The sequence below is a fragment of the Oncorhynchus nerka genome, linkage group LG27 (assembly GCF_034236695.1).
Source record: "Oncorhynchus nerka isolate Pitt River linkage group LG27, Oner_Uvic_2.0, whole genome shotgun sequence".
In the NCBI taxonomy this organism is placed as follows: Eukaryota; Metazoa; Chordata; class Actinopteri; order Salmoniformes; family Salmonidae; genus Oncorhynchus; species Oncorhynchus nerka.
Genome location: NC_088422.1, coordinates 60,948,436 through 60,969,524, shown reverse-complemented (window position 1 = coordinate 60,969,524; position 21,089 = coordinate 60,948,436). Strand labels below are relative to the sequence as shown.

The window sequence follows — 21,089 nt, the reverse complement described above, 5'->3', positions numbered from 1 at the left end:
TTGGAGTTCATGCACTCAGAAACAAAGGAAGATGTTTAATAGAGGCTATAATTTCCACCCAGTGGTGTAAAGTAGGTCTACTTGTAGAATTGTTGCCCATTACTGTTGCGCTCAAATATATTGCCCACTGGGCACACACGCACTTGTTGTATCAATGATGTTTCCACACAATTTCAATGAAATTACGTTGAACCAATGTAGAATATACGACTGTCATCTGTGCCCAGTGGGTGTTTTCTCATTTCAAAACTGGTTGAATGGCTATTTTCACCCTGACGGCACCTGCAAATTACCACCGGTGAGATAAATTACACAGTATATGAGAATCAGTTCACTTCCCTCCAACCAAATGAATTTCATTTGAAATCTGAATAATTCATTATAGGTCATTTGTTTTTCTTAATTTTTGTTTCTTGGTCCAGTGCAGTTGTAAATCAAACAAATACACTGTGAACACAGTCTGTGTGTGTATATATATATATATATATATATTATATGTATATTTTAAAACTTATTTTTGAAGAAAATAAATAGACAAGTGTTCTAGTACACTGAATTTGACAGCGACTGTATTCTTTCACGTGATCATTTATTGCCGCCGTCACGTGACTATGATCATTTAGTCTGCTGTGTGTTCAGTGAGGATGCCGCAACCACACACACATCTTGGCAGGTCGTCTAGCGCGATAACCAGAAAACAATAAAAAGGTAAGACAAATAGCCGATACGAATGTAGCTGTTACTAATTTCACTAGTCCGCGTAAATGCCTGATTCACAGCCTATCTGCCATGTAGGACAAAGGGGGTTGTTATTTCCTGGCAAGAAGATGGAAAAGATAACTGGTCCTTTGCGTTTCCATAGGGTTTACTGGACATTACAGTAAACATATCGATATTGATTTTGGTCTGTTTCTAAAACAATCTCATTAAGGCTACAAATTAAAATCCACGATTTCCCTGTAGGGGAAACCGGGGTTGGTTGTCACAGTGTTTACTCAAAATCCAGGGCTGGCTATGTAATAATTTCAAGATAAAAATGTGGTAGATCAAGCCATGTGGTAACGAACATCTAATTGGCATGGGGGTGTCACAATCTGACAACCATCCCCAGGGTAACAATGTACCCAGTACGCTAAATTACGTTGAAAAAGACACATAGAATACTTATTTTCCGGATCTTGAAAAGCCTTTCACAAGTTTGGACAGCACAGTCCAGTTAAATTCATTGAGTTCAGTAAAGTGCACTACAGTAGAGGGAGTACCGTACAGTTGAGTTTAATTTTAGTAAAGTAACAGTACGTTAGTTTCCAACCGGTGTGCTGCTGTTCACCGATGTGGCTTGAGGAACTCTCAGGTGTGCCGCAGATTTTTTGCGGAATGCACAGGTTATTTTGACTTGACCGCCCTAAGTGCTGGTCCGATAATACGTTCAAAGGAACATGGCTACATCTGTATCCAGTGCGCTCAGGCTGTTGTTTAATTTGTATAATTTTACTTTGTCTGTGAAAACCATTAGCACAGGCATATCTGATTTAGGTTTAGCCAGAGTAATTTATTTCTTAATATATGGCTCTGGGCTAACTAGCTATTCCACAGCGCCTGCCAAACAAACAAACTAAGCATGGCCTTGTCATTTGTTGCCCAAACCGATTTTACCTGAGCTACATTTTCTTCTTTCTGGCATGACACTCTTAAAGGGGTATACACAAATTGAGTAAGGAACTATCAAAACTATGAAAATATTTCAAATAAACCCTATGTAATCAATTTACATTAAAATTGTCACAGAAAATAGATTGCATTATGGATCAGATGAGATGGAGGTCATTACCACTAAATAAATTAGGAACATTTTAGATGTGCTGCATAATTTTACATCCAATCAATTATTATTAAAGGTCTCATGGAATGTGGGCCTACATTGAACACCACACATTTGCTGCCACTGTAGACTGAATGATAGAACAGCTATTTCCATGTTAGTGTTATGGGATGCCTTTTTCTCCATTTGTTGTTGATGGAAGGCCACTCTGGTAGGCCTACATTATGATCAAATAGCCACAACAACCTTCTTGGCCAATGTTGAAACTGTAACTTAAAGCGGGTTCAGTGTTCACAGTAAATGCACAAAATTTTCACAACGTTCAAGTTTGCGCTTAGCAGACCGGAAATGTGCTCAGTGCCAGGGAAAATATTGAGGGAACATTGGTGAGATGCTTCATTTATGTTTAGAAAGTCTGTCCATGAGAGATTAAGGTCAGCCTCAGCCCAGAATTATACTTTTACTGAAAAGAAAGGCTGATAATATAGTAGATCCATAGTACTTACTTTCCTTTGGGTATAGACCTTGTGAGTATGGTGGTAAGGCTGGGCAATATACAGTGGGGCAAAAAAGTATTTAGTCAGCCACCAATTGTGCAAGTTCTCCCACTTTAAAAAGATGAGAGAGGCCTGTCATTTTCATCATAGGTACACTCCAACTATGACAGACAAAATGAGAAAAAAATCCAGAAAATCACATTGTAGAATTTTTAATGAATTTATTAGCAAATTATGGTGGAAAATAAGTATTTGGTCACCTACAAACAAGCAAGATTTTTGGCTCTCACAGACCTGTAACTTCTTCTTTAAGAGGCTCCTCTGTCTTCCACTCGTTACCTGTATTAATGGCACCTGTTTGAAGTTGTTATCAGTATAAAAGACACCTGTCCACAAGACCAAGACCAAAGAGCTGTCAAAGGACACCAGAAACAGAATTGTAGACCTGCACCAGGCTGGGAAGACTGCATCTACAATAGGTAAGCAGCTTGGTTTGAAGAAATCAACTGTGGGAGCAATTATTAGGAAATGGAAGACATACAAGACCACTGATAATCTCCCTAGATCTGGGGATCCATGCAAGATCTCACCCTGTGGGGTCAAAATGATCACAAGAATGGTGAGCAAAAATCCCAGAACCACACGGGGGGACCTAGTGAATGACCTGCAGAGAGCTGGGACCAAAGTAACAAAGCCTACTATCAGTAACACACTACGCCGCCAGGGACTCATCCTGCAGTGCCAGACATGTCCCCATGCTTAAGCCAGTACATGTCCAGGCCCGTCTGAAGTTTGCTAGAGAGCATTTGGATGATCCAGAAGAAGATTGGGAGAATGTCATATGGTCAGATGAAACCAAAATATAACTTTTTGGTAAAAACTCAACTCGTCGTGTTTGGAGGACAAAGAATGCTGAGTTGCATCCAAAGAACACCATACCTACTGTGAAGCATGGGGGTGGAAACATCATGCTTTGGGGCTGATTTTCTGCAAAGGGACCAGGACGACTGATCCGTGTAAAGGAAAAATGAATGGGCCATGTGTCGTTTTTTTTCTCATTTTGTCTGTCATAGTTTAAGTGTACCTATGATGAAAATTACAGGCCTCTCTCATCTTTTTAAGTGGGAGAACTTGCACAATTGGTGGCTGACTAAATACTTTTGTGTATGTGTGTGTGTGTATTAGTATTTTAAGGTACAGTGGTATTGATCCGCATACCGGTACAATCATTTTTTTTTTTGCAATACTGTCTATAAAGGTATTTTTGATACAGTGCTAAATAAATTAAAAGTTGGACAAATTGGACTAGTTCACTGTCAACTTTGTTTTATACTCAACCAAACTAGGACAATCAGAATGGATAAATCCCAATTAAACCACTTAGAATTAATTGGTTGTCATGCACTACTCATGAAACATATTTTGTGCTTTTAATATTCAGAAACATCAAATACCGTCAAAGATAAGAAAAATATTGTGCTTTGATATTTTGGCTATATCGCTAAACCCTATATCAGGGTGAATAAATGAAACCTCTGATATCCAGGCATTGACTCGCAACACTAACTCACTCCTTTTTTGCAAAAACAAGAGCAAAACAATAGCCATCAGATCCTGTAGCAGTAACAGTACAGAAGCCATTTCAAAGCGCAGAGGATCTGCTGGCCCTGTGCCATAAGAACATGACTCACATACCCGCTCAGCAACACAGGACTTAATGTCTTATTCAGTGTCATGGCCACTGTCAAATCAAATTGTATTTGTCACATGCGCCAAATACAACAAATGTAGATTTTACTGTGAAACGCTTACTTACTGTCCCTTTCCCAACAATGCAGTTAAAAAGTATGACAATTAACAAATGGATAAAAAGAAAAGTAATACAATAAAATAACAATAGCGAGGCTATATACAAGGAGTACCGGTACCGAGTCATTGTACTGGGGTAGTTGGGGTGATTGATTGAAGTACTATGTACGGGCTGAAAAGCAGAGAGCCCGGGTAGCCATTCAATTAACCTCTTCAGCAGTCTTATGGCTTTGGGTTGGAAGCTGTTCAGGAGATTTTTAGTCCCAGACTTGGCACTCAGGTACCGCTTCCTGTGCGGTAGCAGAGAGAACAGACTGTGACTTGGGTGGCTGGAGTCTTCAAACATTTTTAGGGCCTTCATCTTACACCGCCTGGTATAGAAGTCCTGGATGGCAGGGAGCCTGGCCCCAGTGACGTACTGGGGCGTACACACTACCCTCTGTAGCACCTTGCGGTCGGATGCCGAGCATTTGCATACCAAGCGGTGATGCAGCCAGTCAAGATGCTCTCAATGGTGCAGCTGTAGAACTTTCTGAGGATCTAAGGGCCCATGCAAAGTCTTTTCAGCCTCCTGTGGGGGAAGAGATGTTGTGCCCACGTCATGACTGTGTTGGTGTGTTTGGACCATGATAGATCCTTAATGATGTGGACACCAGGGAACTTGAAGCTTTCGACCGTCTACACCACAGCCCCGTCGATGTGATTAGGGGCATGCTCTGCCCTCTGTTTTCTGTCGTCCACGATCAACTCCTTTGTCTCCTTTGTCTAACTTTTGAGGGAGAGGTTGTTCTGGCACCACACGGCCAGGCATCTTGACTTCCTCCATTTAGGCCGTTTCATCGTCATCAGTGATCAGGACGACCACCGTTGTGTCTGGGCTGTACTGCTGTGGCATGGTGTTTCCAGAGTGATACACCATCCCATAGTGCTGGGCGATATGGCCAAAATACATTACTTTTGTGTATCTGTGGACACCCCTTCAAGTTAGTGGATTCTGCTATTTCAGCCACACCTGTTGCTGACAGCTGTATAAAATCGAGCACACAGCCATGCAATCTCCATAGCCCAACATTGACAGTAGTGGAATTACTGAAGAGCTCAGTGACATTTAACGTGGCACCGTCATAGGATGCCACCTTACCAACAAGTCAGTTCGTCAAATTTCTGCCCTGCTAGAGCTTCCCCCATAACTGTAAGTACTGTTATTGTGAAGTAGAAGCATCTAGAAGCAACAACGGCTCAGCCATGTAGTGGTAAGCCAAACAAGCTCAGAGAACGGGACCACCGAGTGCTGAAGTGCGTAGCGTGTAAAAATCGTCTGTCCTCGGTTGCAACATTCACTACCGACTTCCAACATCAGCACAAGAACTGTTTGTCAGGAGCTTCATGAAATGGGTTTCCATGGACAAGCAGCCTAAGATCACCTTGCGCAATGCCAAGCATCAGCTAGAGTAATGTAAAGTTTGCCGCCATTGGACTCTGTAGCAGTGGAAACACGTTCTCTGGAGTGATGAATCACGCTTCACTATCTGGCAGTCTGACAGATGAATTTTGGTTTGGAGGATGCCAGGAGAACACTACCTGCCCGACTGCATAGTGCCAACATTTAGTCTTTTGGAGGAGGAATAATGGTCTGGGGCTGTTTTTCATGCTTCTGGCTAGGCCCCTTAGTTGCAGTGAAGGGAAATGTTAACGCTACAGCATACAATTACATTCTAGACTATTCTTTGCTTCCAACTTTGTGGCAACAGTCTCAAGAAGGCCCTTTCCTGTTTCAACATGACAATGCCCCCATGCAGAAAGCGAAGTCCATACAGAAATGGTTTGGAAGAACTTGACTGGCCTGCACAGAGCCCAACCCCATTGAACATATTGAAATAGAATGCCGACTGCGAGCCAGGCCTTATCGGCCAACATCAGTGCCCGACTTCACTTATGCTCTTGTGGCTGAATGGGTGCAAGTCACCGCAGCAATGTTCTAACATCTAGTGGAAAGCCTTCTCAGAAGAGTGGAGGCTGTTATAGCAGCAAAGGGGGGGGGGGGGGGGACCAACTCCATATTGATGCCTATGATTTTGGAATGAGATGTTTGACACGAGCAGGTGTCCACATACTTTGGGTCATGTAATGTCCACAATATTTTACTTTTGACGGTATTTCATTTTTCTGAATAATTAAAGTTCTAAATGTTTCAAGAGTACTGCATGACCCTAGGATGTAATTTTATTCAAAGTGGTTTAAATGGTTTTTCTCCATTCTGATTTGTTTTATACTCAACCAAAATAGGACAAATGGCAGTGAAGTTGTGCAACTTTTCATTTATTTAGCACTGTATCAAAATAACCTTATAGACTGAATTGTAAAAATCCATGCTGGTATACCTCAAAATGAAACCATTCCATTATATAGCACTAGGGTTTGATATGTCATTGATACTGTATACACCTCATCGGTGTGAGAATCTGTACATTATTTCATGAGGAGAAACAAAAGCAGAGCCCCTTCCAGACAGGGCAGTTCAGAAACACAACCCCTGTTTTGTTCCAGGTTCAAATAACCACCTGTGGGATGTGGATATTGACACTTCTTTTTCTCTCACAGTCCGCATGTATAGTGCATATCTTAGTGGAATGACAGTCAATGTTCCCTCAATTTTTTTTTCAGGACAGGAAATTTCAGCTCTGCTGAGCGCAAACTTGAATGTTGTGAAAATTCAGTGCAAATTCTGGCGCGTGTGAACACTGAGGCTGTACCTGCTTTAAGTTAGTTTTAAGTGACCAAGTAGGCTCCTGTGGCTATTTGATCCTAATGTAGGCCTACCATCAAAAACCATGGATAAAAAAAGCATCCCATAACACTTTAACGTGGAAATAGCTGTTCTGTCATTCAGTCTACAGTAGCAACAAATGGGTGGTGTTCAATATAGGCCTACACTCCATGAGGACAATGCAGGGCTTGTTTATCCACTTGTCCTTCAGACAAGTACAGTAGGTGACTGAATGTTCTTGTTTTCATGCAAGAAACCACCATAAATTGCATTATTATTCCCATTACAGAGAATCGTACAAATAATGGTTCCTTTATTATTTTCCCCTAACCCTACCACCCCTCTCCTAATTGGAGTAAACTAGTAGCCTTTTGTCTTGAATAAGTTAAGTAGCCAATTTCAATACATCACTGCCCCTTTTAAGACATAAAAAAAAGCTCTTTACCTGACTAACTTTTCAAAGAAAGCTGTAACGGCGTTCTTCGTTTGTCGAAAGAGAGGACCGAAATGCAGCGTGGTGGTTACTCATGTCTTTAATGAAGGAAGAGCGATACATGAAAATAACTATACAAAACAACAAAACGTGAAACTTATTACAGCCTATCTGGTGATACTACACAGAGACAGGAACAATCACCCACAAGATACAAAGTGAAACCCAGGCTACCTAAATACGGTTCCCAATCCGAGACAACAAGAATCACCTGACTCTGATTGAGAACCGCCTCAGGCAGCCAAGCCTAACTAGACACACCCCTAATCATTCACAATCCCAATGCTAAAAAAAAACAATACGAACACAACACATAAACCCATGTCACACCCTGGCCTGACCAAAATATATAACGAAAACACAAAACATATTGACCAAGGCGTGACAAAAGCTAGCAATGCACACATTTTTGTGCTCTTGAAGGAAGCAACCACTACCCCATTGTTGACTAGAAATGAGCTATAACTGAGCAATTAACTCAAGAACTAGCAAAGCATATGAACAAATGTGCATAGGTGGCTACATAATCTCAAAACAAGTTCATCTATTCTCAGCCGCTCATGCTATAAACAGGTATTTCAAAGTGAACGGCACAGATCCATAAATGGCTATTTGCATATAGGCCTACTACAGCTATGCTTGGTTATGGTGAGAGTACTGAGTCATGCCTTTCAATGCAATAGATTCCTACTCTGATGCGCTCTACCTATATGAAAATATTTTGCACAGTTAGATTTGCATACAAAGTCTTGCATAGTTCATTTTTGTTTCGGTATGTTACATTGAAAGTGGCTAATTGGTTGACTCGAGCAATTCCCACAGTTCAAATGTAAACAAAGTGGCATAGTTTAAAGTGGCTAGTGATACATGTATTACATAAAGATGCAGTAGATGATATAGAGTACAGTATATACGTATACATATGAGATAAATAATGTAGGGTATGTAAACATTATATTAAGTAGCATTGTTTAAAGTGGCTAGTGATATATTTTACATCAATTCACATTATTAAAGTGGCTGGAGTTGAGTCAGTGTGTTGACAGCAGCCACTCAATGTTAGTGGTGGCTGTTTAACAGTCTGATGGCCTTGAGATAGAAGCTGTTTTTCAGTCTCTCTGTCCCAGCTTTGATGCACCTGTACTGACCTCGCCTTCTGGATGATAGCGGGGTGAACAGGCAGTGGCTCGGGTGGTTGTTGTCCTTGATGATCTTTATGGCCTTCCTGTGACATCGGGTGGTGTAGGTGTCCTGGAGGGCAGGTAGTTTGCCCCCGGTGATGCGTTGTGCAGACCTCACTACCCTCTGGAGAGCCTTACGGTTGTGGGCGGAGCAGTTGTCGTACCAGGCGGTGATACAGCCCGACAGGATGCTCTCGATTGTGCATCTGTAGAAGTTTGAGTGCTTTTGGTGACAAGCAGACTTTCTTCAGCCTCCTGAGGTTGAAGAGGCGCTGCTGCGCCTTCTTCACGATGCTGTCTGTGTGGGTGGACCAATTCAGTTTGTCTGTGATGTGTACGCCGAGGAACTTAACTTACTACCCTCTCCACTACTGTTCCATCGATGTGGATAGGGGGGTGTTCCCTCTGCTGTTTCCTGAAGTCCACAATCATCTCAGTTGAGCGATATGTTGACTGTGTTAACCAATCTCGTGCTGATATTTATTTGTCGTGGCAGTCTGAGGGGAGCTGCGTGCCCGCGCAGTTTAGAGGGAATATTGCAGACCGCAATTCATACATTTAATTTCACTCAAAGAAGTCTGTTTACCTCTCACCTGTCTTCATCAAAATGATATGGTAAAAAGTAATTATGCTTAATTTAAAAATACATTTTTTAAAACCTTTTTTATTTAACTAGGCAAGTCCGTTAACAAATTCTTATTTTCAATGACGGCACAGTGGAACAGTGGGTTAACTGCCTGTTGAGGGGCAGAACAACATATTTGTTCCTTGTCAGCTCGGGGATTTTAACTTGCAACCTTTTGGTTACTGTTCAGGGTTGCGTCAATCGAATCTGGTATCAGGATAAATATGACACTGAGTCACCGATTGTAAACTATGTACTTTTTTATTAGCTAAGCAATAAGTGGTAAATGCAATTTTCGTATATACGGGTCCGCTGTAACACCACGCAGGTTAGAACAGAGAACTAACTTGTTCCTGACAAAGTTATTATAAAATACTCTGACAGAAGTAGTTCCTGCTTCCGAGCCGTCCTGTCAGAGTAGAGACTGGGCGTGGTTTAAACTCACTCAGCCTATCGTTGATTGTTGGCGCACGAGCTGGTCCCAGCCCCCTAGGCGCTTCGGCGGTCAGGCATTGTAGCTGTGTAGAATATCTATGCGCTCATACTCTCGATACCGTTATCACACACCTGGCTCCTGTTATCTAACAAAAGAGTGTTTGTTCTCGACACTAAGTTCTGTATGCGTCTCCCGCAACTCATTATAACTGCCTACACCCAAAGTTAGCCATTTCCGCTAATGTTACTTCTAACTCACACAGACACCCTCATGATAGGCCAAGCATATTGTCAATCTCTTGACAAGCAGATGGTATAATCATAGAATAAGTCATGCCTAGTTATTGACAGAGTGCAGTTATATCAGAGATATTTGTCCTCATTGAACCAATCAGTTAAGGCACATTTATTTTTACGCATTTCACACATTCATCACATGGAATGTACAGCCCTGCCCCAGCACTGACTGCACTGTAGAGGGCATTAAGAGCCAGGATGTGATGTTATCATACATACCATGACTGCATTTCAAACAACTCAAAGTAGACCGCCTTCGGCCCTAACTAAACACACTGTTCTATGCCCTTGGGGGAATTCCCGCGGCCGTATTTGTCATCGGTTTTTAACGTAAGTCCCTCAGCCCTCGTTTTTTAACGGAGTTTACAAGTGTACAATTATGTTCACTTCGAGGGCATGAAACGCCCTATAATTCAATTTGAGGCCTAAGGGAATAGGGTGTGTCTTTTTTAAGTGTTTCGGAATGCAGCCCATGAGTGGGCCCACTGGCATAGCGCAGTTTCTCAGGTTAGAGTTTGCGTCAGCCACTCAAAGTATAGACTACCGATCGCTCACCATGGATCTGAAATTGTGACGTCTACGCTGCTGCCTATCAGTTTGTGGTGCTAGGGCTTGAAGTAGCCTATAGCTTTGCTTTAATGGGTACATGTTTATTTAATTTAATTGGTCGTCATTTTCTAATGTTAAGCCTAACGTTTATGTTTCACGTAGTTACAGGCCTACGGTATCGCAATGCTGCTATTTAGAATGCAGGCTGGCCGCAATAATGTTTTTAATTGTTATGTAATTAAAGTGGGAAATTCAAACATTACAGATTCAGAGATGGATGGAAGGGGTTGATGGGATTAAAGGATGGGATTAAAAAATAACGATTATGAAATACCTTGTGTCCGTAAAATGTATATAAACAGCAAAAAAATGTATATAAACAGCAAAGAAAGAAACGTCCTCTCACTGTCAACTGCGTTTATTTTCAGCAAACTTAACATGTGTAAATATTTGTACGAACATAACAAGATTCACCAACTGAGACATAAACTGAACCAGTTCTACAGACATGTGACTAACAGAAATGGAATAATGTGTCCCTGAACAAAGGGACACATTAATCAAAAGTAACAGTCAGTATCTGGTGTGGCCACCAGCTGCATTAAGTACTGCAGTGCAGTACTCTCATCCTCATGGACTGCACCAGATTTGCCAGTTCTTGCTGTGAGGTGTTACCCCACTCTTCCACCAAGGCACCTGCAAGTTCCTGGACATTTCTTGGGGGAATAGCCCTAGCCCTCACCCTCCAATCCTGACGTGCTCAATGGGATTGAGATCTGGGCTCTTCACTGGCCATGGCAGAACACTGACATTCCTGTCTTGCAGGAAATCACGTACAGAACGAGCAGTATGGCTGGTGGCATTGTCATGCTGGAGGGTCATGTCAGGATGAGCCTGCAGGAAGGGTACCACATGAGGGAGGAGGATGTCTTCCTTGTAACACACAGCGTTGATTGCCTGCAATGACAACAAGCTCAGTCCGATGATGCTGTGACACACTGCCCCAGACCATGACGGACCCTCCACCTCCAAATCGATCCCTCTCCAGAGTACAGGCTTCGGTGTATGATAAACATGAATCCGACCATCACCCCTGGTGAGACAAAACCGTGACTCGTCAGTGAAGAGCACTTTTTGCCAGTCAACGGTGGGTTTGTGCCCATAGGTGACGTTGTTGCCAGTGATGTCTGGTGAGGACCTGCCTTACAACATGCCTACAAGCCCTCAGTCCAGCCTCTCTCAGCCTATTGCGGACAGTCTGAGCACTGCTGGAGGGATTGTGCGTTCCTGGTGTGCCATCCTGTAGCTGAGCCGCAGGTGTGATGTTCGGCTGTACCGATCCTGGCAGGTGTTGTTACACGTGGTCTGCCACTGCCTCCCTGTAGCGCTGTCTTAGGCGTCTCACAGTACGGACATTGCAATTTATTGCCCTGGCCACAGCTACAGTCCTCATGCCTCATTGCAGCATGCCTAAGGCACATTCACGCAGATGAGCAGGGACCCTGGGCATCTTTCTTTTGGTGTTTTTCAGAGTCAGTAGAAGGCCTCTTTAGTGTCCTAAGTTTTCATAACTGTGACCTTCATTGTCTACCGTCTGTAAACTGTTAGTGTCTTAACGACTGTTCCACAGGTGCATGTTCATTAATTGTTTATGGTTCATTGAACAAGCATGGGAAACAGTGTTTAAACCCTTTTACAATGAAGATCTGTGAAGTTATTTGGATTTTTATGAATTATCTTTGACAGACAGTGTCCTGAAAAAGGAACTTTTTCTTTTTTTTTTTTTTTTTGATCTTGTGGAGAGCCCTGACATTATCTTTCTGACTCACCTACTACCCATGTAGATTGGACAACAAAAACGCATCACTTTAGGGTTGGCAGATGTCTGGAGTGACACATCGTCCCATCCTCCTGTCCAAATATTGTTGGAGATTCAATCGTATCTTTTTTTTCTCTCTCTCTAGGGGGTGCACACGGAGGTGTCAATGGACCGGCAGGAAGAACCAAAATATGTAAAGGACACATTTCTAGGCCTAAACGGTGTTAAACCTAGTTATTTAAATCAAATCTAGTCTAGGCTGCATTTATTTTCAAATTGGTTGGACCATGTCCATGTACTATTGTCCATAAAAATACTCAAATCAGCATAGCTGTGGGAAGTAGGGGTGTGAGGGTCCCCCCACAAAATTAGTAAACTAGACCTTCTATTACTCCTGTATAAAAAAAATACTCTGGGCTAAGTATTTACAAGTCCGTCATCCTGCTGAGTTCGCCACTGGGTGGACATGCTGGTGTTCCTCGCCAGAAACCTTTTATGGGGCCTAAGACATGGTAAAAAAAAAAAACTCATTGCACTTTTTTAAATTTAATTTTTTTCATTCAAATCCAGATGAATCTTAATCGAAAGACAGCCTATAGGATAGGCTGGAATATTCTGTCAAACCTTGAATGATTTATTTGCACTGTTTCTTTGCACTAATTTAGGTTATTTTTGTACTTATTGTGTTTAGGCTACTTTATTTATTCTCTAATTTGTAGGCCTATATGAAAGGATTTTTACAGTTTGACAGGCAAAATAGGCCTCTTTTTTTTTGCCTAAATCAATGTTCATTCAAGTGTTAAAGATTGTAATAGGCTAAATAATGTATCTGTTGACTTTTATATAAAATGCACAAATTCAAATAGACTAAACCTGTTGTTTTGTGACATCGCAATGTCGTCAACATCGACGATGGCTGTCAAACATTGCCATAGACGATGCAATTGGGTTATTGTCAAAATAATTTCTTTAAAAAAAAAAAAGTAATACAATTTAGACATAGGTGTGAGATGATGAGCGCATTGGCCCACAGAGCTGTGGGTGTGTTTGCTACACCAGGGAGTGGGTCTAGAGAGTAGATGGAATACATTTGGATTAGACCACTCCACGCTCTCTGCCTGCTTCAGAGGCATTAGCTTCTCTCTCTCTCTCTCTTTCAAATCTCATTCTCTGTCTTCCCCTTTCTTGTCTCTTAAGGCAGGTGGCACCCAATCAGAGGGGACCCTCTTCCCAGAAGTAGCCAGCCAGCCAGGCCCCCAGACAGTCCCAGCATGGAGAACCGGGACAAGTCCAGGAAGCTGAACGAGAGCTCCTCGCCCCCCGACGACACCGACGCCGTGGCCCCCGAGCAGGCTAAAGAAAGCATGCAGATGAAGAAGGAGATCTCCCTGCTCAACGGAGTCAGCCTCATCATAGGCAACATGATTGGCTCGGGCATCTTCGTGTCTCCCAAGGGCGTGCTCATCTACAGCGCCTCCTACGGCCTGTCGCTGGTCATCTGGGCCGTCGGTGGAATATTCTCAGTGGTCGGCGCTCTGTGTTACGCAGAGCTGGGCACCACCATCACCAAGTCCGGGGCCAGCTATGCCTATATCCTGGAATCCTTTGGTCCATTCATTGCCTTTATTCGCCTGTGGACATCACTGCTCATCATTGAGCCCACCAATCAGGCGGTCATCGCCATAACGTTCGCTAACTACCTGGTGCAGCCGCTCTTCCCCACGTGTGAGCCACCCTACTCAGCTTCGCGCCTCATCGCAGCCGCCTGCATATGTGAGTAAACCCTTATGACGCGCTTAGGCACTCTCTGCTTCACTTTATCCTTCTCTCACGAATGGCAAACGCAGCATCAAAGGACACTCTGAAAATGCAAATAGGACATTAGCAGTTGAGTAACTTAGAACGCTCTCAAATTGCTCTTAGTATGACTTGCTCTTCAGGTTTTCCAGTACCTTCCTACCTCATACCCAATTTCAGTAACGCTACGTGACTTCAACAGGCAGAATTAGTACATACTGTTCCTGCTTTACAGGGTACATTAACTGATTCACTGATACACTAACTGTTTTCATGCATGCGTGTGCACTCACTGCGCTGTGCATCTGTACAGACAGCAGCCCAACAGAACAGGGCAGGGCAGAACTACTCTTGAGTTAAGAAGCTTCGAGTCCTCTCTTCATGTGACCTGTGAATTGTAACATGTAACTAATTGAATGAGTGCTCTGTGATTTGAAAGACTCTCACAGCACAGTAAAAATATTTGGTCTTTGATCTATAACAGTCCTCTGCTAAGTACTAGTCTTCTGATGTTGTGTGAACACTCCTGTCTTTGGTTGGCCCTAGGTTTGCTGACATTCATCAACTCGGCCGACATGAAGTGGGGCACCAGGGTGCAGGATGTCTTCACTTACGCCAAAGTTCTTGCCCTCGTCGTCCTCATCATCACAGGCGTAGTGAAACTATACCAAGGTCAGTGACACTGTAACACTGCTGCCAACACATTACGGTTGATTCATTTTCGTATCCGGTTTTTATCCCATTGCATGAGAGGTTGTATAGTAATTATTGTCTGCCTCCTCTCAGGATACACCGTGAACTTTGAGGCGTCATTCCAGGGCTCTTCCACAGACCCAGGAGACATTGCCTTGGCCCTGTACTCTGCCCTGTTCTCCTACTCGGGCTGGGACACACTCAACTTTGTTACCGAGGAGATCAAGGACCCAGAGAGGTACGTCCTGACAACACGTACCAAACATACCGCTTGATTTCCGCCTCTATAGTCCGTCATTAACTAGACTGACCGACAACGACTCCAACAGAGGGGTCGGCTGAAGCACAAACTGCTCCGCTCCCATGCTAGAACGGTAACTGGGTTCTGTTACTAATTGGAGGAAGCTTTGGTAACAAGGATGTGTGAATGCAGTGGTAGATAATGGAGTTCCATAGTGATTGCTGGCAGCTGGCTGTTATTCCAAAGTAGAACCTTCCGTATGTACGTTCACACATTAACGCCATTGACATGTAACCTTACCACCATGTTGCACTGTTTTGTTTAAGCAAGTTAACTCCGGCTAGAGTATATGCCAAAGCAAAGAGAGACGTATACTGTGTGAATGATCATGTTTGACCTCTTGACCCTGTTCCCATAGGAACCTGCCCCTGTCCATTGCCATCTCCATGCCATTCGTCATGATCATATATATCATGACTAACGTGGCTTACTACGCCGTGCTGGACATGAGTGCCATCCTCGCCAGTGACGCTGTGGCTGTGGTGAGTTCAGAATTGAGAGCGCTCACTTTTATGTCATGGAATGGGTTTTATTTAGTTTATTGGGCCAATGGGTCTCTGTTGAAGGGCAGATTACTTACTGCTCTGATTTCTGGGAATGTGCCACACGTTTAAGTAATTACCATGCAATTAATGCACTTGCTTGTTTTTTGAAAATGTTTTATGTATACATTGAGTTGATGTTCTGTTCTTAGGCCTGTTTGTCTTTGTTTCTATAAGCACCTGCTCACCCTCAGGGCTGGGCCGCCTGGCCCGTTGACAGTCAGGATGTTTAATTGGAGTCCGACAGACTCCCGTTTTAGATATGGATCTTTCTTTAGCCATGTGTAAAAGTGACACCCCCCGGAAAAGTGTGCGTTTTTTAAAATATCCTGTGTGAAATATGTTTTATCTTCTCCTCTGTAGACGTTTGCGGACCACACTCTGGGAGTGATGAGCTGGACCATCCCCATCGCTGTGGCTCTGTCCTGTTACGGAGGGCTAAACTCATCTGTTATCGCCGCATCCAGGTAAATCCTGTGACACGCTCGCTCTCCCATACAATGCCCTAAGCTTTATGGTCTTGCTGTTCAGTCTAAGGCCTCGATTTCATGTTCCGTCTGGTTATGTTGTACTCTGATGGTTTTTACAGTGACCTTCTATAATAAACACCAGCTGGAGTTGTTTTCTGGTAATGGCTATGGAGGTACACGAAAAGTATGTGGACACCTGCTCGTCGAACGTCTCGTTCCAAAATCACGGGCATTAATATGGAGTCGGTCCCCCATTTCCTGCCATAACAGCCTCCACTCTTCTGGGAAGGCTTTCCACTAGATGTTTGACCATTGCTGCGGGGACTTACAGCCATTCAGCCTCAAGAACATTAGTGAGGTTGGGCACTGATGTCAGGCCTGGCTCGTAGTCAGCGTTTCAATTTATCTCAAAGGTGTTCGTTGAAGTCAGGGCTCTGTGCAGGTCAGTCAAGTTCTTCCACACCGATCTCGAGAAACCATTTCTGTATGGACCTCGCTTTGTGCATGGGGGCATTGTCATGTTTAAACAGGAAAGGGCCTTCTTGAAACTGTTGCCACAATGTTGGAAGCACAGAATCGTCTAGAATGTCATTGTATGCTGTAGTGTAAAGATTTCCCTTCACTGGAACTAAGGGGCCTAACCTGAACCATGAAAAACAGCCCCATACCATTATTCTTCCTTCACCAAATGTTAAAGCTGGCACTACGCATTTGGGCAGGTAGTGTTCTCCTGGCATCTGCAAAGCCCAGATTTGTCTGTTGGACTGCCAGTTGGTGAAGCGTGATTCATCACCCCAGAGAACGCGTTTCCACTGCTCCAGAGTCCAATGGCGCCGAGGTTTACACCATTCCAGCCGACGCTTGGAATTGAGTATGGTGATCTTAGGCTTGTGTGTGGCTGCTCGGCCATGGAAACCCATTTCATGAAGCTCCCGACTAACAGTTATTTTGCTGATGTTGCTTCCAGAAGCAGTTTGGAACTCAGTAATAAGTGTTGCAACTGAGGACAGACTGCTGAGCTGTTGCTGCTCCTAGACATTTTCACTTCACAATAACACCACTTACAGTTGACTGGGGCAGCTCTAGCAGGGTAGAAAGTTGACCTACTGACTTGTTGGAAAGATGGCATCTTATGACGGTGCATGTTGAAAGTCACTGAGCTCTTCAGTAAGGCCATTCTACTGCCAATGTTTGTCTATGGAGATTGCATCGCTGTGTGCTCGATTTTATACATCTGTGAGCAATGGGTGTGGCTGAAATAGCCAATTCCACAGAGTATGCTGTGTGCTACAGATTTACCATTATGTTGTCCAGATGCTCTAGTGGCTGCTAGTGCTGAGTGATTAACCGAAATGTCAGTTGTTTGAAAAATAACTAATTGACCGACATCTGTTCAATTATTTGAATTTCATTTTGTTTGTTTTTTCCCCCCTTTTTTTTTTTCTTCCTGTGAGCTCAATGCACACTTTGGCTGCAGTCTCACTAGTCATAATTTCAGATCATGCCTGGACTGTGTGACGTAGCAGTGAGTTGTAGTTACCAGTAGGCCAATGTTCTGCATAGTTTGGCGCAGAAAACGTGATAATTAAGTACAATGACCACGGAGAGGGAGAGAAGAGACAGAAGAGGCGCGATTGAAAGGGGTAGAGAGCAGTTGCTTCGAGGTATCTCTACCTGAAAATACATTATCAAAAGTGATTGATAGTTGGTATTTAGCAGTCATAAAAGTAAACCCTTATTTACTTAGAAGAACTATTAAACTTGTGATTTTGTCAGACTGCATAGGCAGCAGCTCAATTGAGATGACTTGGAATCAAATAAAACAAATGAAATATTTTATTAAGTAAAATAATGTGGATAACTGATTTTAATAATTGATAAGCAGTAATGGGCATTCACTACCATCATGGGACTTGTATTAATTGTTTTATTCTGTGTTGTTCAACCCACATAATGCATAGTGCATTTAATGTAAAAAAAAAATCTATCTTTTTAAAAATCTACACGAAACTGAACCGGCCAAAAAAAAAACACTAATCGCTCAGCACTAAGTGATACCTCCGCCGTTGGCAGGCTGTTCTTCGTGGGTGCTCGTGAAGGTCACCTCCCGGACGCCTTATCAATGATTCATGCGGAGAGGTATACTCCTGTCCCTGCTCTGCTCTTCAATGTAAGCACCCCCTTTCCTTACATCACTTACATCGCACACTTTAGAACTATTTCATCAACTGTAATGCTAAACAAACAAAGTAGAAACATCTCCACTGTCCACATCAACTCAAAGCTGCTGTCAGTGCTGACACCTGGTGGATGGACATGCCCAGTGCAGCTTCCTAACTATCTGGTGTGGATGATGCTGATGAGCCATGTCTCTCCCTGCTGGTGAGTCATACGTCCTGCCTCTGTTGACCAGTGTCTTTTTTTGTTGTTGTTGTTGTGTATCCACAGTGTGCCATGGCCTTGGTTTACCTGACTGTAGAGGATACCTTCCAGCTGATCAACTACTACAGCTTCAGCTACTGGTTCTTTATGGGTCTGTCTATCGCCGGGCAGATCTACCTGCGCTGGAAGGAACCAGACAGACCCAGACCACTCAAGGTGAGAACTTGACTGTCTCACTTGTGAACTAATATGTTCATACTTTATCAATTAATAGACTAAAGATCAAATCTCTTGGAAGACACGTAGTTACATGTAAGGCAACAATTAATGTTATTTTCTCCTTCCTTCTTCCATGACTGTGCTTGTCTCCCCTATGTGTTCCTGTGTGCAGTTGACCCTGTTGTACCCCATCATCTTCTGTTGTTGCACTGTGTTCCTCGTGGCAGTGCCACTGTACAGTGACACCGTCAACTCTCTCATTGGCATCGCCATTACCCTCTCCGGAGTGCCGGTCTACTTCCTGGGCATCCACCTGCCCGAGTCCAAACGCCCGCCCTACATTACCAAGTTACTACGTGAGTTACCCTCTCTCAATAAGACCCTTTCCTCAGCCTGTTTCCAAATGAGGACTGATTTTTAAAAATATATTCCTGTCTTGTATGATAGTTGAAAATGTTTCCCATTGAAAGATGTGGAAACAGTATTTTCATTTTTTAGTAATTTAATGATTGCGCTAACCCTCTTTCTTTCACTTGTGCTAGGTTCTTTCACACGCTTTACCCAGCTCACCTGTATCTGTGTGCTCACTGAGATGGACATCAGTGGGTAAACCTCACTCCCAACCATGACACAAAGTTCTCACCATATTACCCACCACCCTCTGCAATTCACAAACAGACACATGGGACCAACTCATAGAAATGCACCTATTTTTTTTTTTGCAAAGACAAGGGAATATTTAATAATTTTACCAGAATGTATCACTACTATGTTAGTCTGTAGTTTACAAGTTGGGACACTATACACACACAGACAGGTATAGAGAGGTGACAGTGTGGGACTCCAGTTGCTTTCCACTGTTGCCAATCTGATGCCTGATGGTTCATGTGAAGTTAAGCATTGGACAAGGACAGATCCCAAGAAAAGCCATGGTCATCTGGCCAGTACTCTAGGACATCCCCTCCTCCTTATGTCATTATACTACTCATAGTTTCACTTCTCCCCATCTCCTGACATATCATTGTCCCTTGCCTGGTCTATGGGGTGAGATCCACATCAGAGCATATGGAGTTGTTCTCTCCCTTCTCAGAGGCTGGAGATCTATGTAAGATGGCAGTACATCTCTTATCTCGTGATGGAATGACCTATAGAGGTTGTTTTGATGTCAGAGGGTATAGGTATGCACTTTTTAATATGCTGTGCCTGTCAAATACATATACACTGAGTGCACAAAACATTAGGAATACCTGCTCTTTCCATGAGACTGTCCAGGTGAAATCTATGATCTCTTATTGATGTCACCTGTTAAATCCACTTCAATCAGTGTAGATGATGGTTATGAGAAAGGTTAAATAAGGATTTTTTAATTTTATTCTTGAGACATGGGTTGTGCATGTGTGCCATTGAGGGAGAACTGACAAGACCAAAATATTTAAATGGGGTATGGTAGTAGCTGTCAGGCGCACCGGTTTGAGTGTCAACTGCAACTCTACTGGGTTTTTCACACTCAAGAATCATCACAATCAAGAATGGTCCAACACCAAAAGGCCATCCATCCAGCTTGAGACAACTGTGGGAAGCATTGGAGTCAACATGGGCCAGCATCCCTGTGGAATGCTTTCGACACCTTGTAGAGTTCAAGCCAGACAAATCGAGGCTGTTCTGAGGGCAAAAACTCAATATTAGGAAGTCGTTCCTAATGTTTTGTACACTGTGTATGTCTGCATATCCGGAAGGGACATGCAAACAGACCGGTTTTCATAAATATTAAAATGTATTTCTTAAAGGTGATGCTACGGTCTTGTTCTCTTGGAGCTATGGATGATGGTTTATTGGAAAAGGGGAACAAATGACTCAGTCTGCTGCTACATGGTTGTTCAGTGTTTTTTTTTTCCCAGCCCTCCTTTCTGGTGTTACTTCAGTTATGAGATGCTCATTTGTCTGTGAACTGCTGACTGACCTTAGTAAGGTTAATGTAGTATGCAAACTATTTATCCATAAACCCGAATCCCACCCACAAAGACCTTCTGTACTACTTTTGAAAATGTGCAATAGCCAACTGTCATCTCAGCAATGGCAAATGTAACCCTCCAAAGACCTTGGTGACTGAGGCCATGTCATCTTTACCAACAGTTGGGATCACTTGATGGTCCTATTGGGGCAGCAGCAGTGAATTAAACAGAACGTTAACTTTATTGTACCTGTAAGTTAACCATGCAAAGGATCTCCTGGGCCAATATTTATAGTTATTCAGTGAATATGAAAGACGCTGTTACCCATGAACAAGTTCAATATGAGGAATGAGTTGGCTCTCAGTTTGCCTGCTGAATACTAATTCCATGGAAGATTGGTTTTATTAATAAAACTTCTTAACCAGTTTTGCAGTATAAT

At 43.0% G+C, this 21,089-nt stretch overlaps 1 protein-coding gene across 1 annotated transcript; it reads left to right on the top strand.

Moving 5' to 3' along the window:
* Positions 1-633: 633 nt before the first annotated feature.
* Positions 634-21,076, top strand: LOC115112104 (Y+L amino acid transporter 2-like). Its single transcript, XM_029638904.2, has 10 exons — positions 634-708; positions 13,492-14,067; positions 14,638-14,763; positions 14,878-15,022; positions 15,444-15,567; positions 15,991-16,094; positions 18,171-18,267; positions 18,546-18,695; positions 18,871-19,054; positions 19,241-21,076. Exons 2-10 carry the CDS (start codon positions 13,566-13,568, stop codon positions 19,306-19,308), a joined length of 1,500 nt encoding a protein of 499 aa, XP_029494764.1. The 5' UTR covers positions 634-708; positions 13,492-13,565; the 3' UTR covers positions 19,309-21,076.
* The last annotated feature ends 13 nt before the right edge of the window (positions 21,077-21,089 follow it).

Bases quoted from the DNA above. Each gene is read 5' to 3' on its own strand.
- LOC115112104 (XM_029638904.2), top strand. From the start codon at position 13,566: ATGGAGAACCGGGACAAGTCCAGGAAGCTGAACGAGAGCTCCTCGCCC. The intron at 14,068-14,637 runs GTGAGTAAACCC...GGTTGGCCCTAG, and splicing joins CATCGCAGCCGCCTGCATAT to GTTTGCTGACATTCATCAAC. The intron at 15,023-15,443 runs GTACGTCCTGAC...CTGTTCCCATAG, and splicing joins GAGATCAAGGACCCAGAGAG to GAACCTGCCCCTGTCCATTG.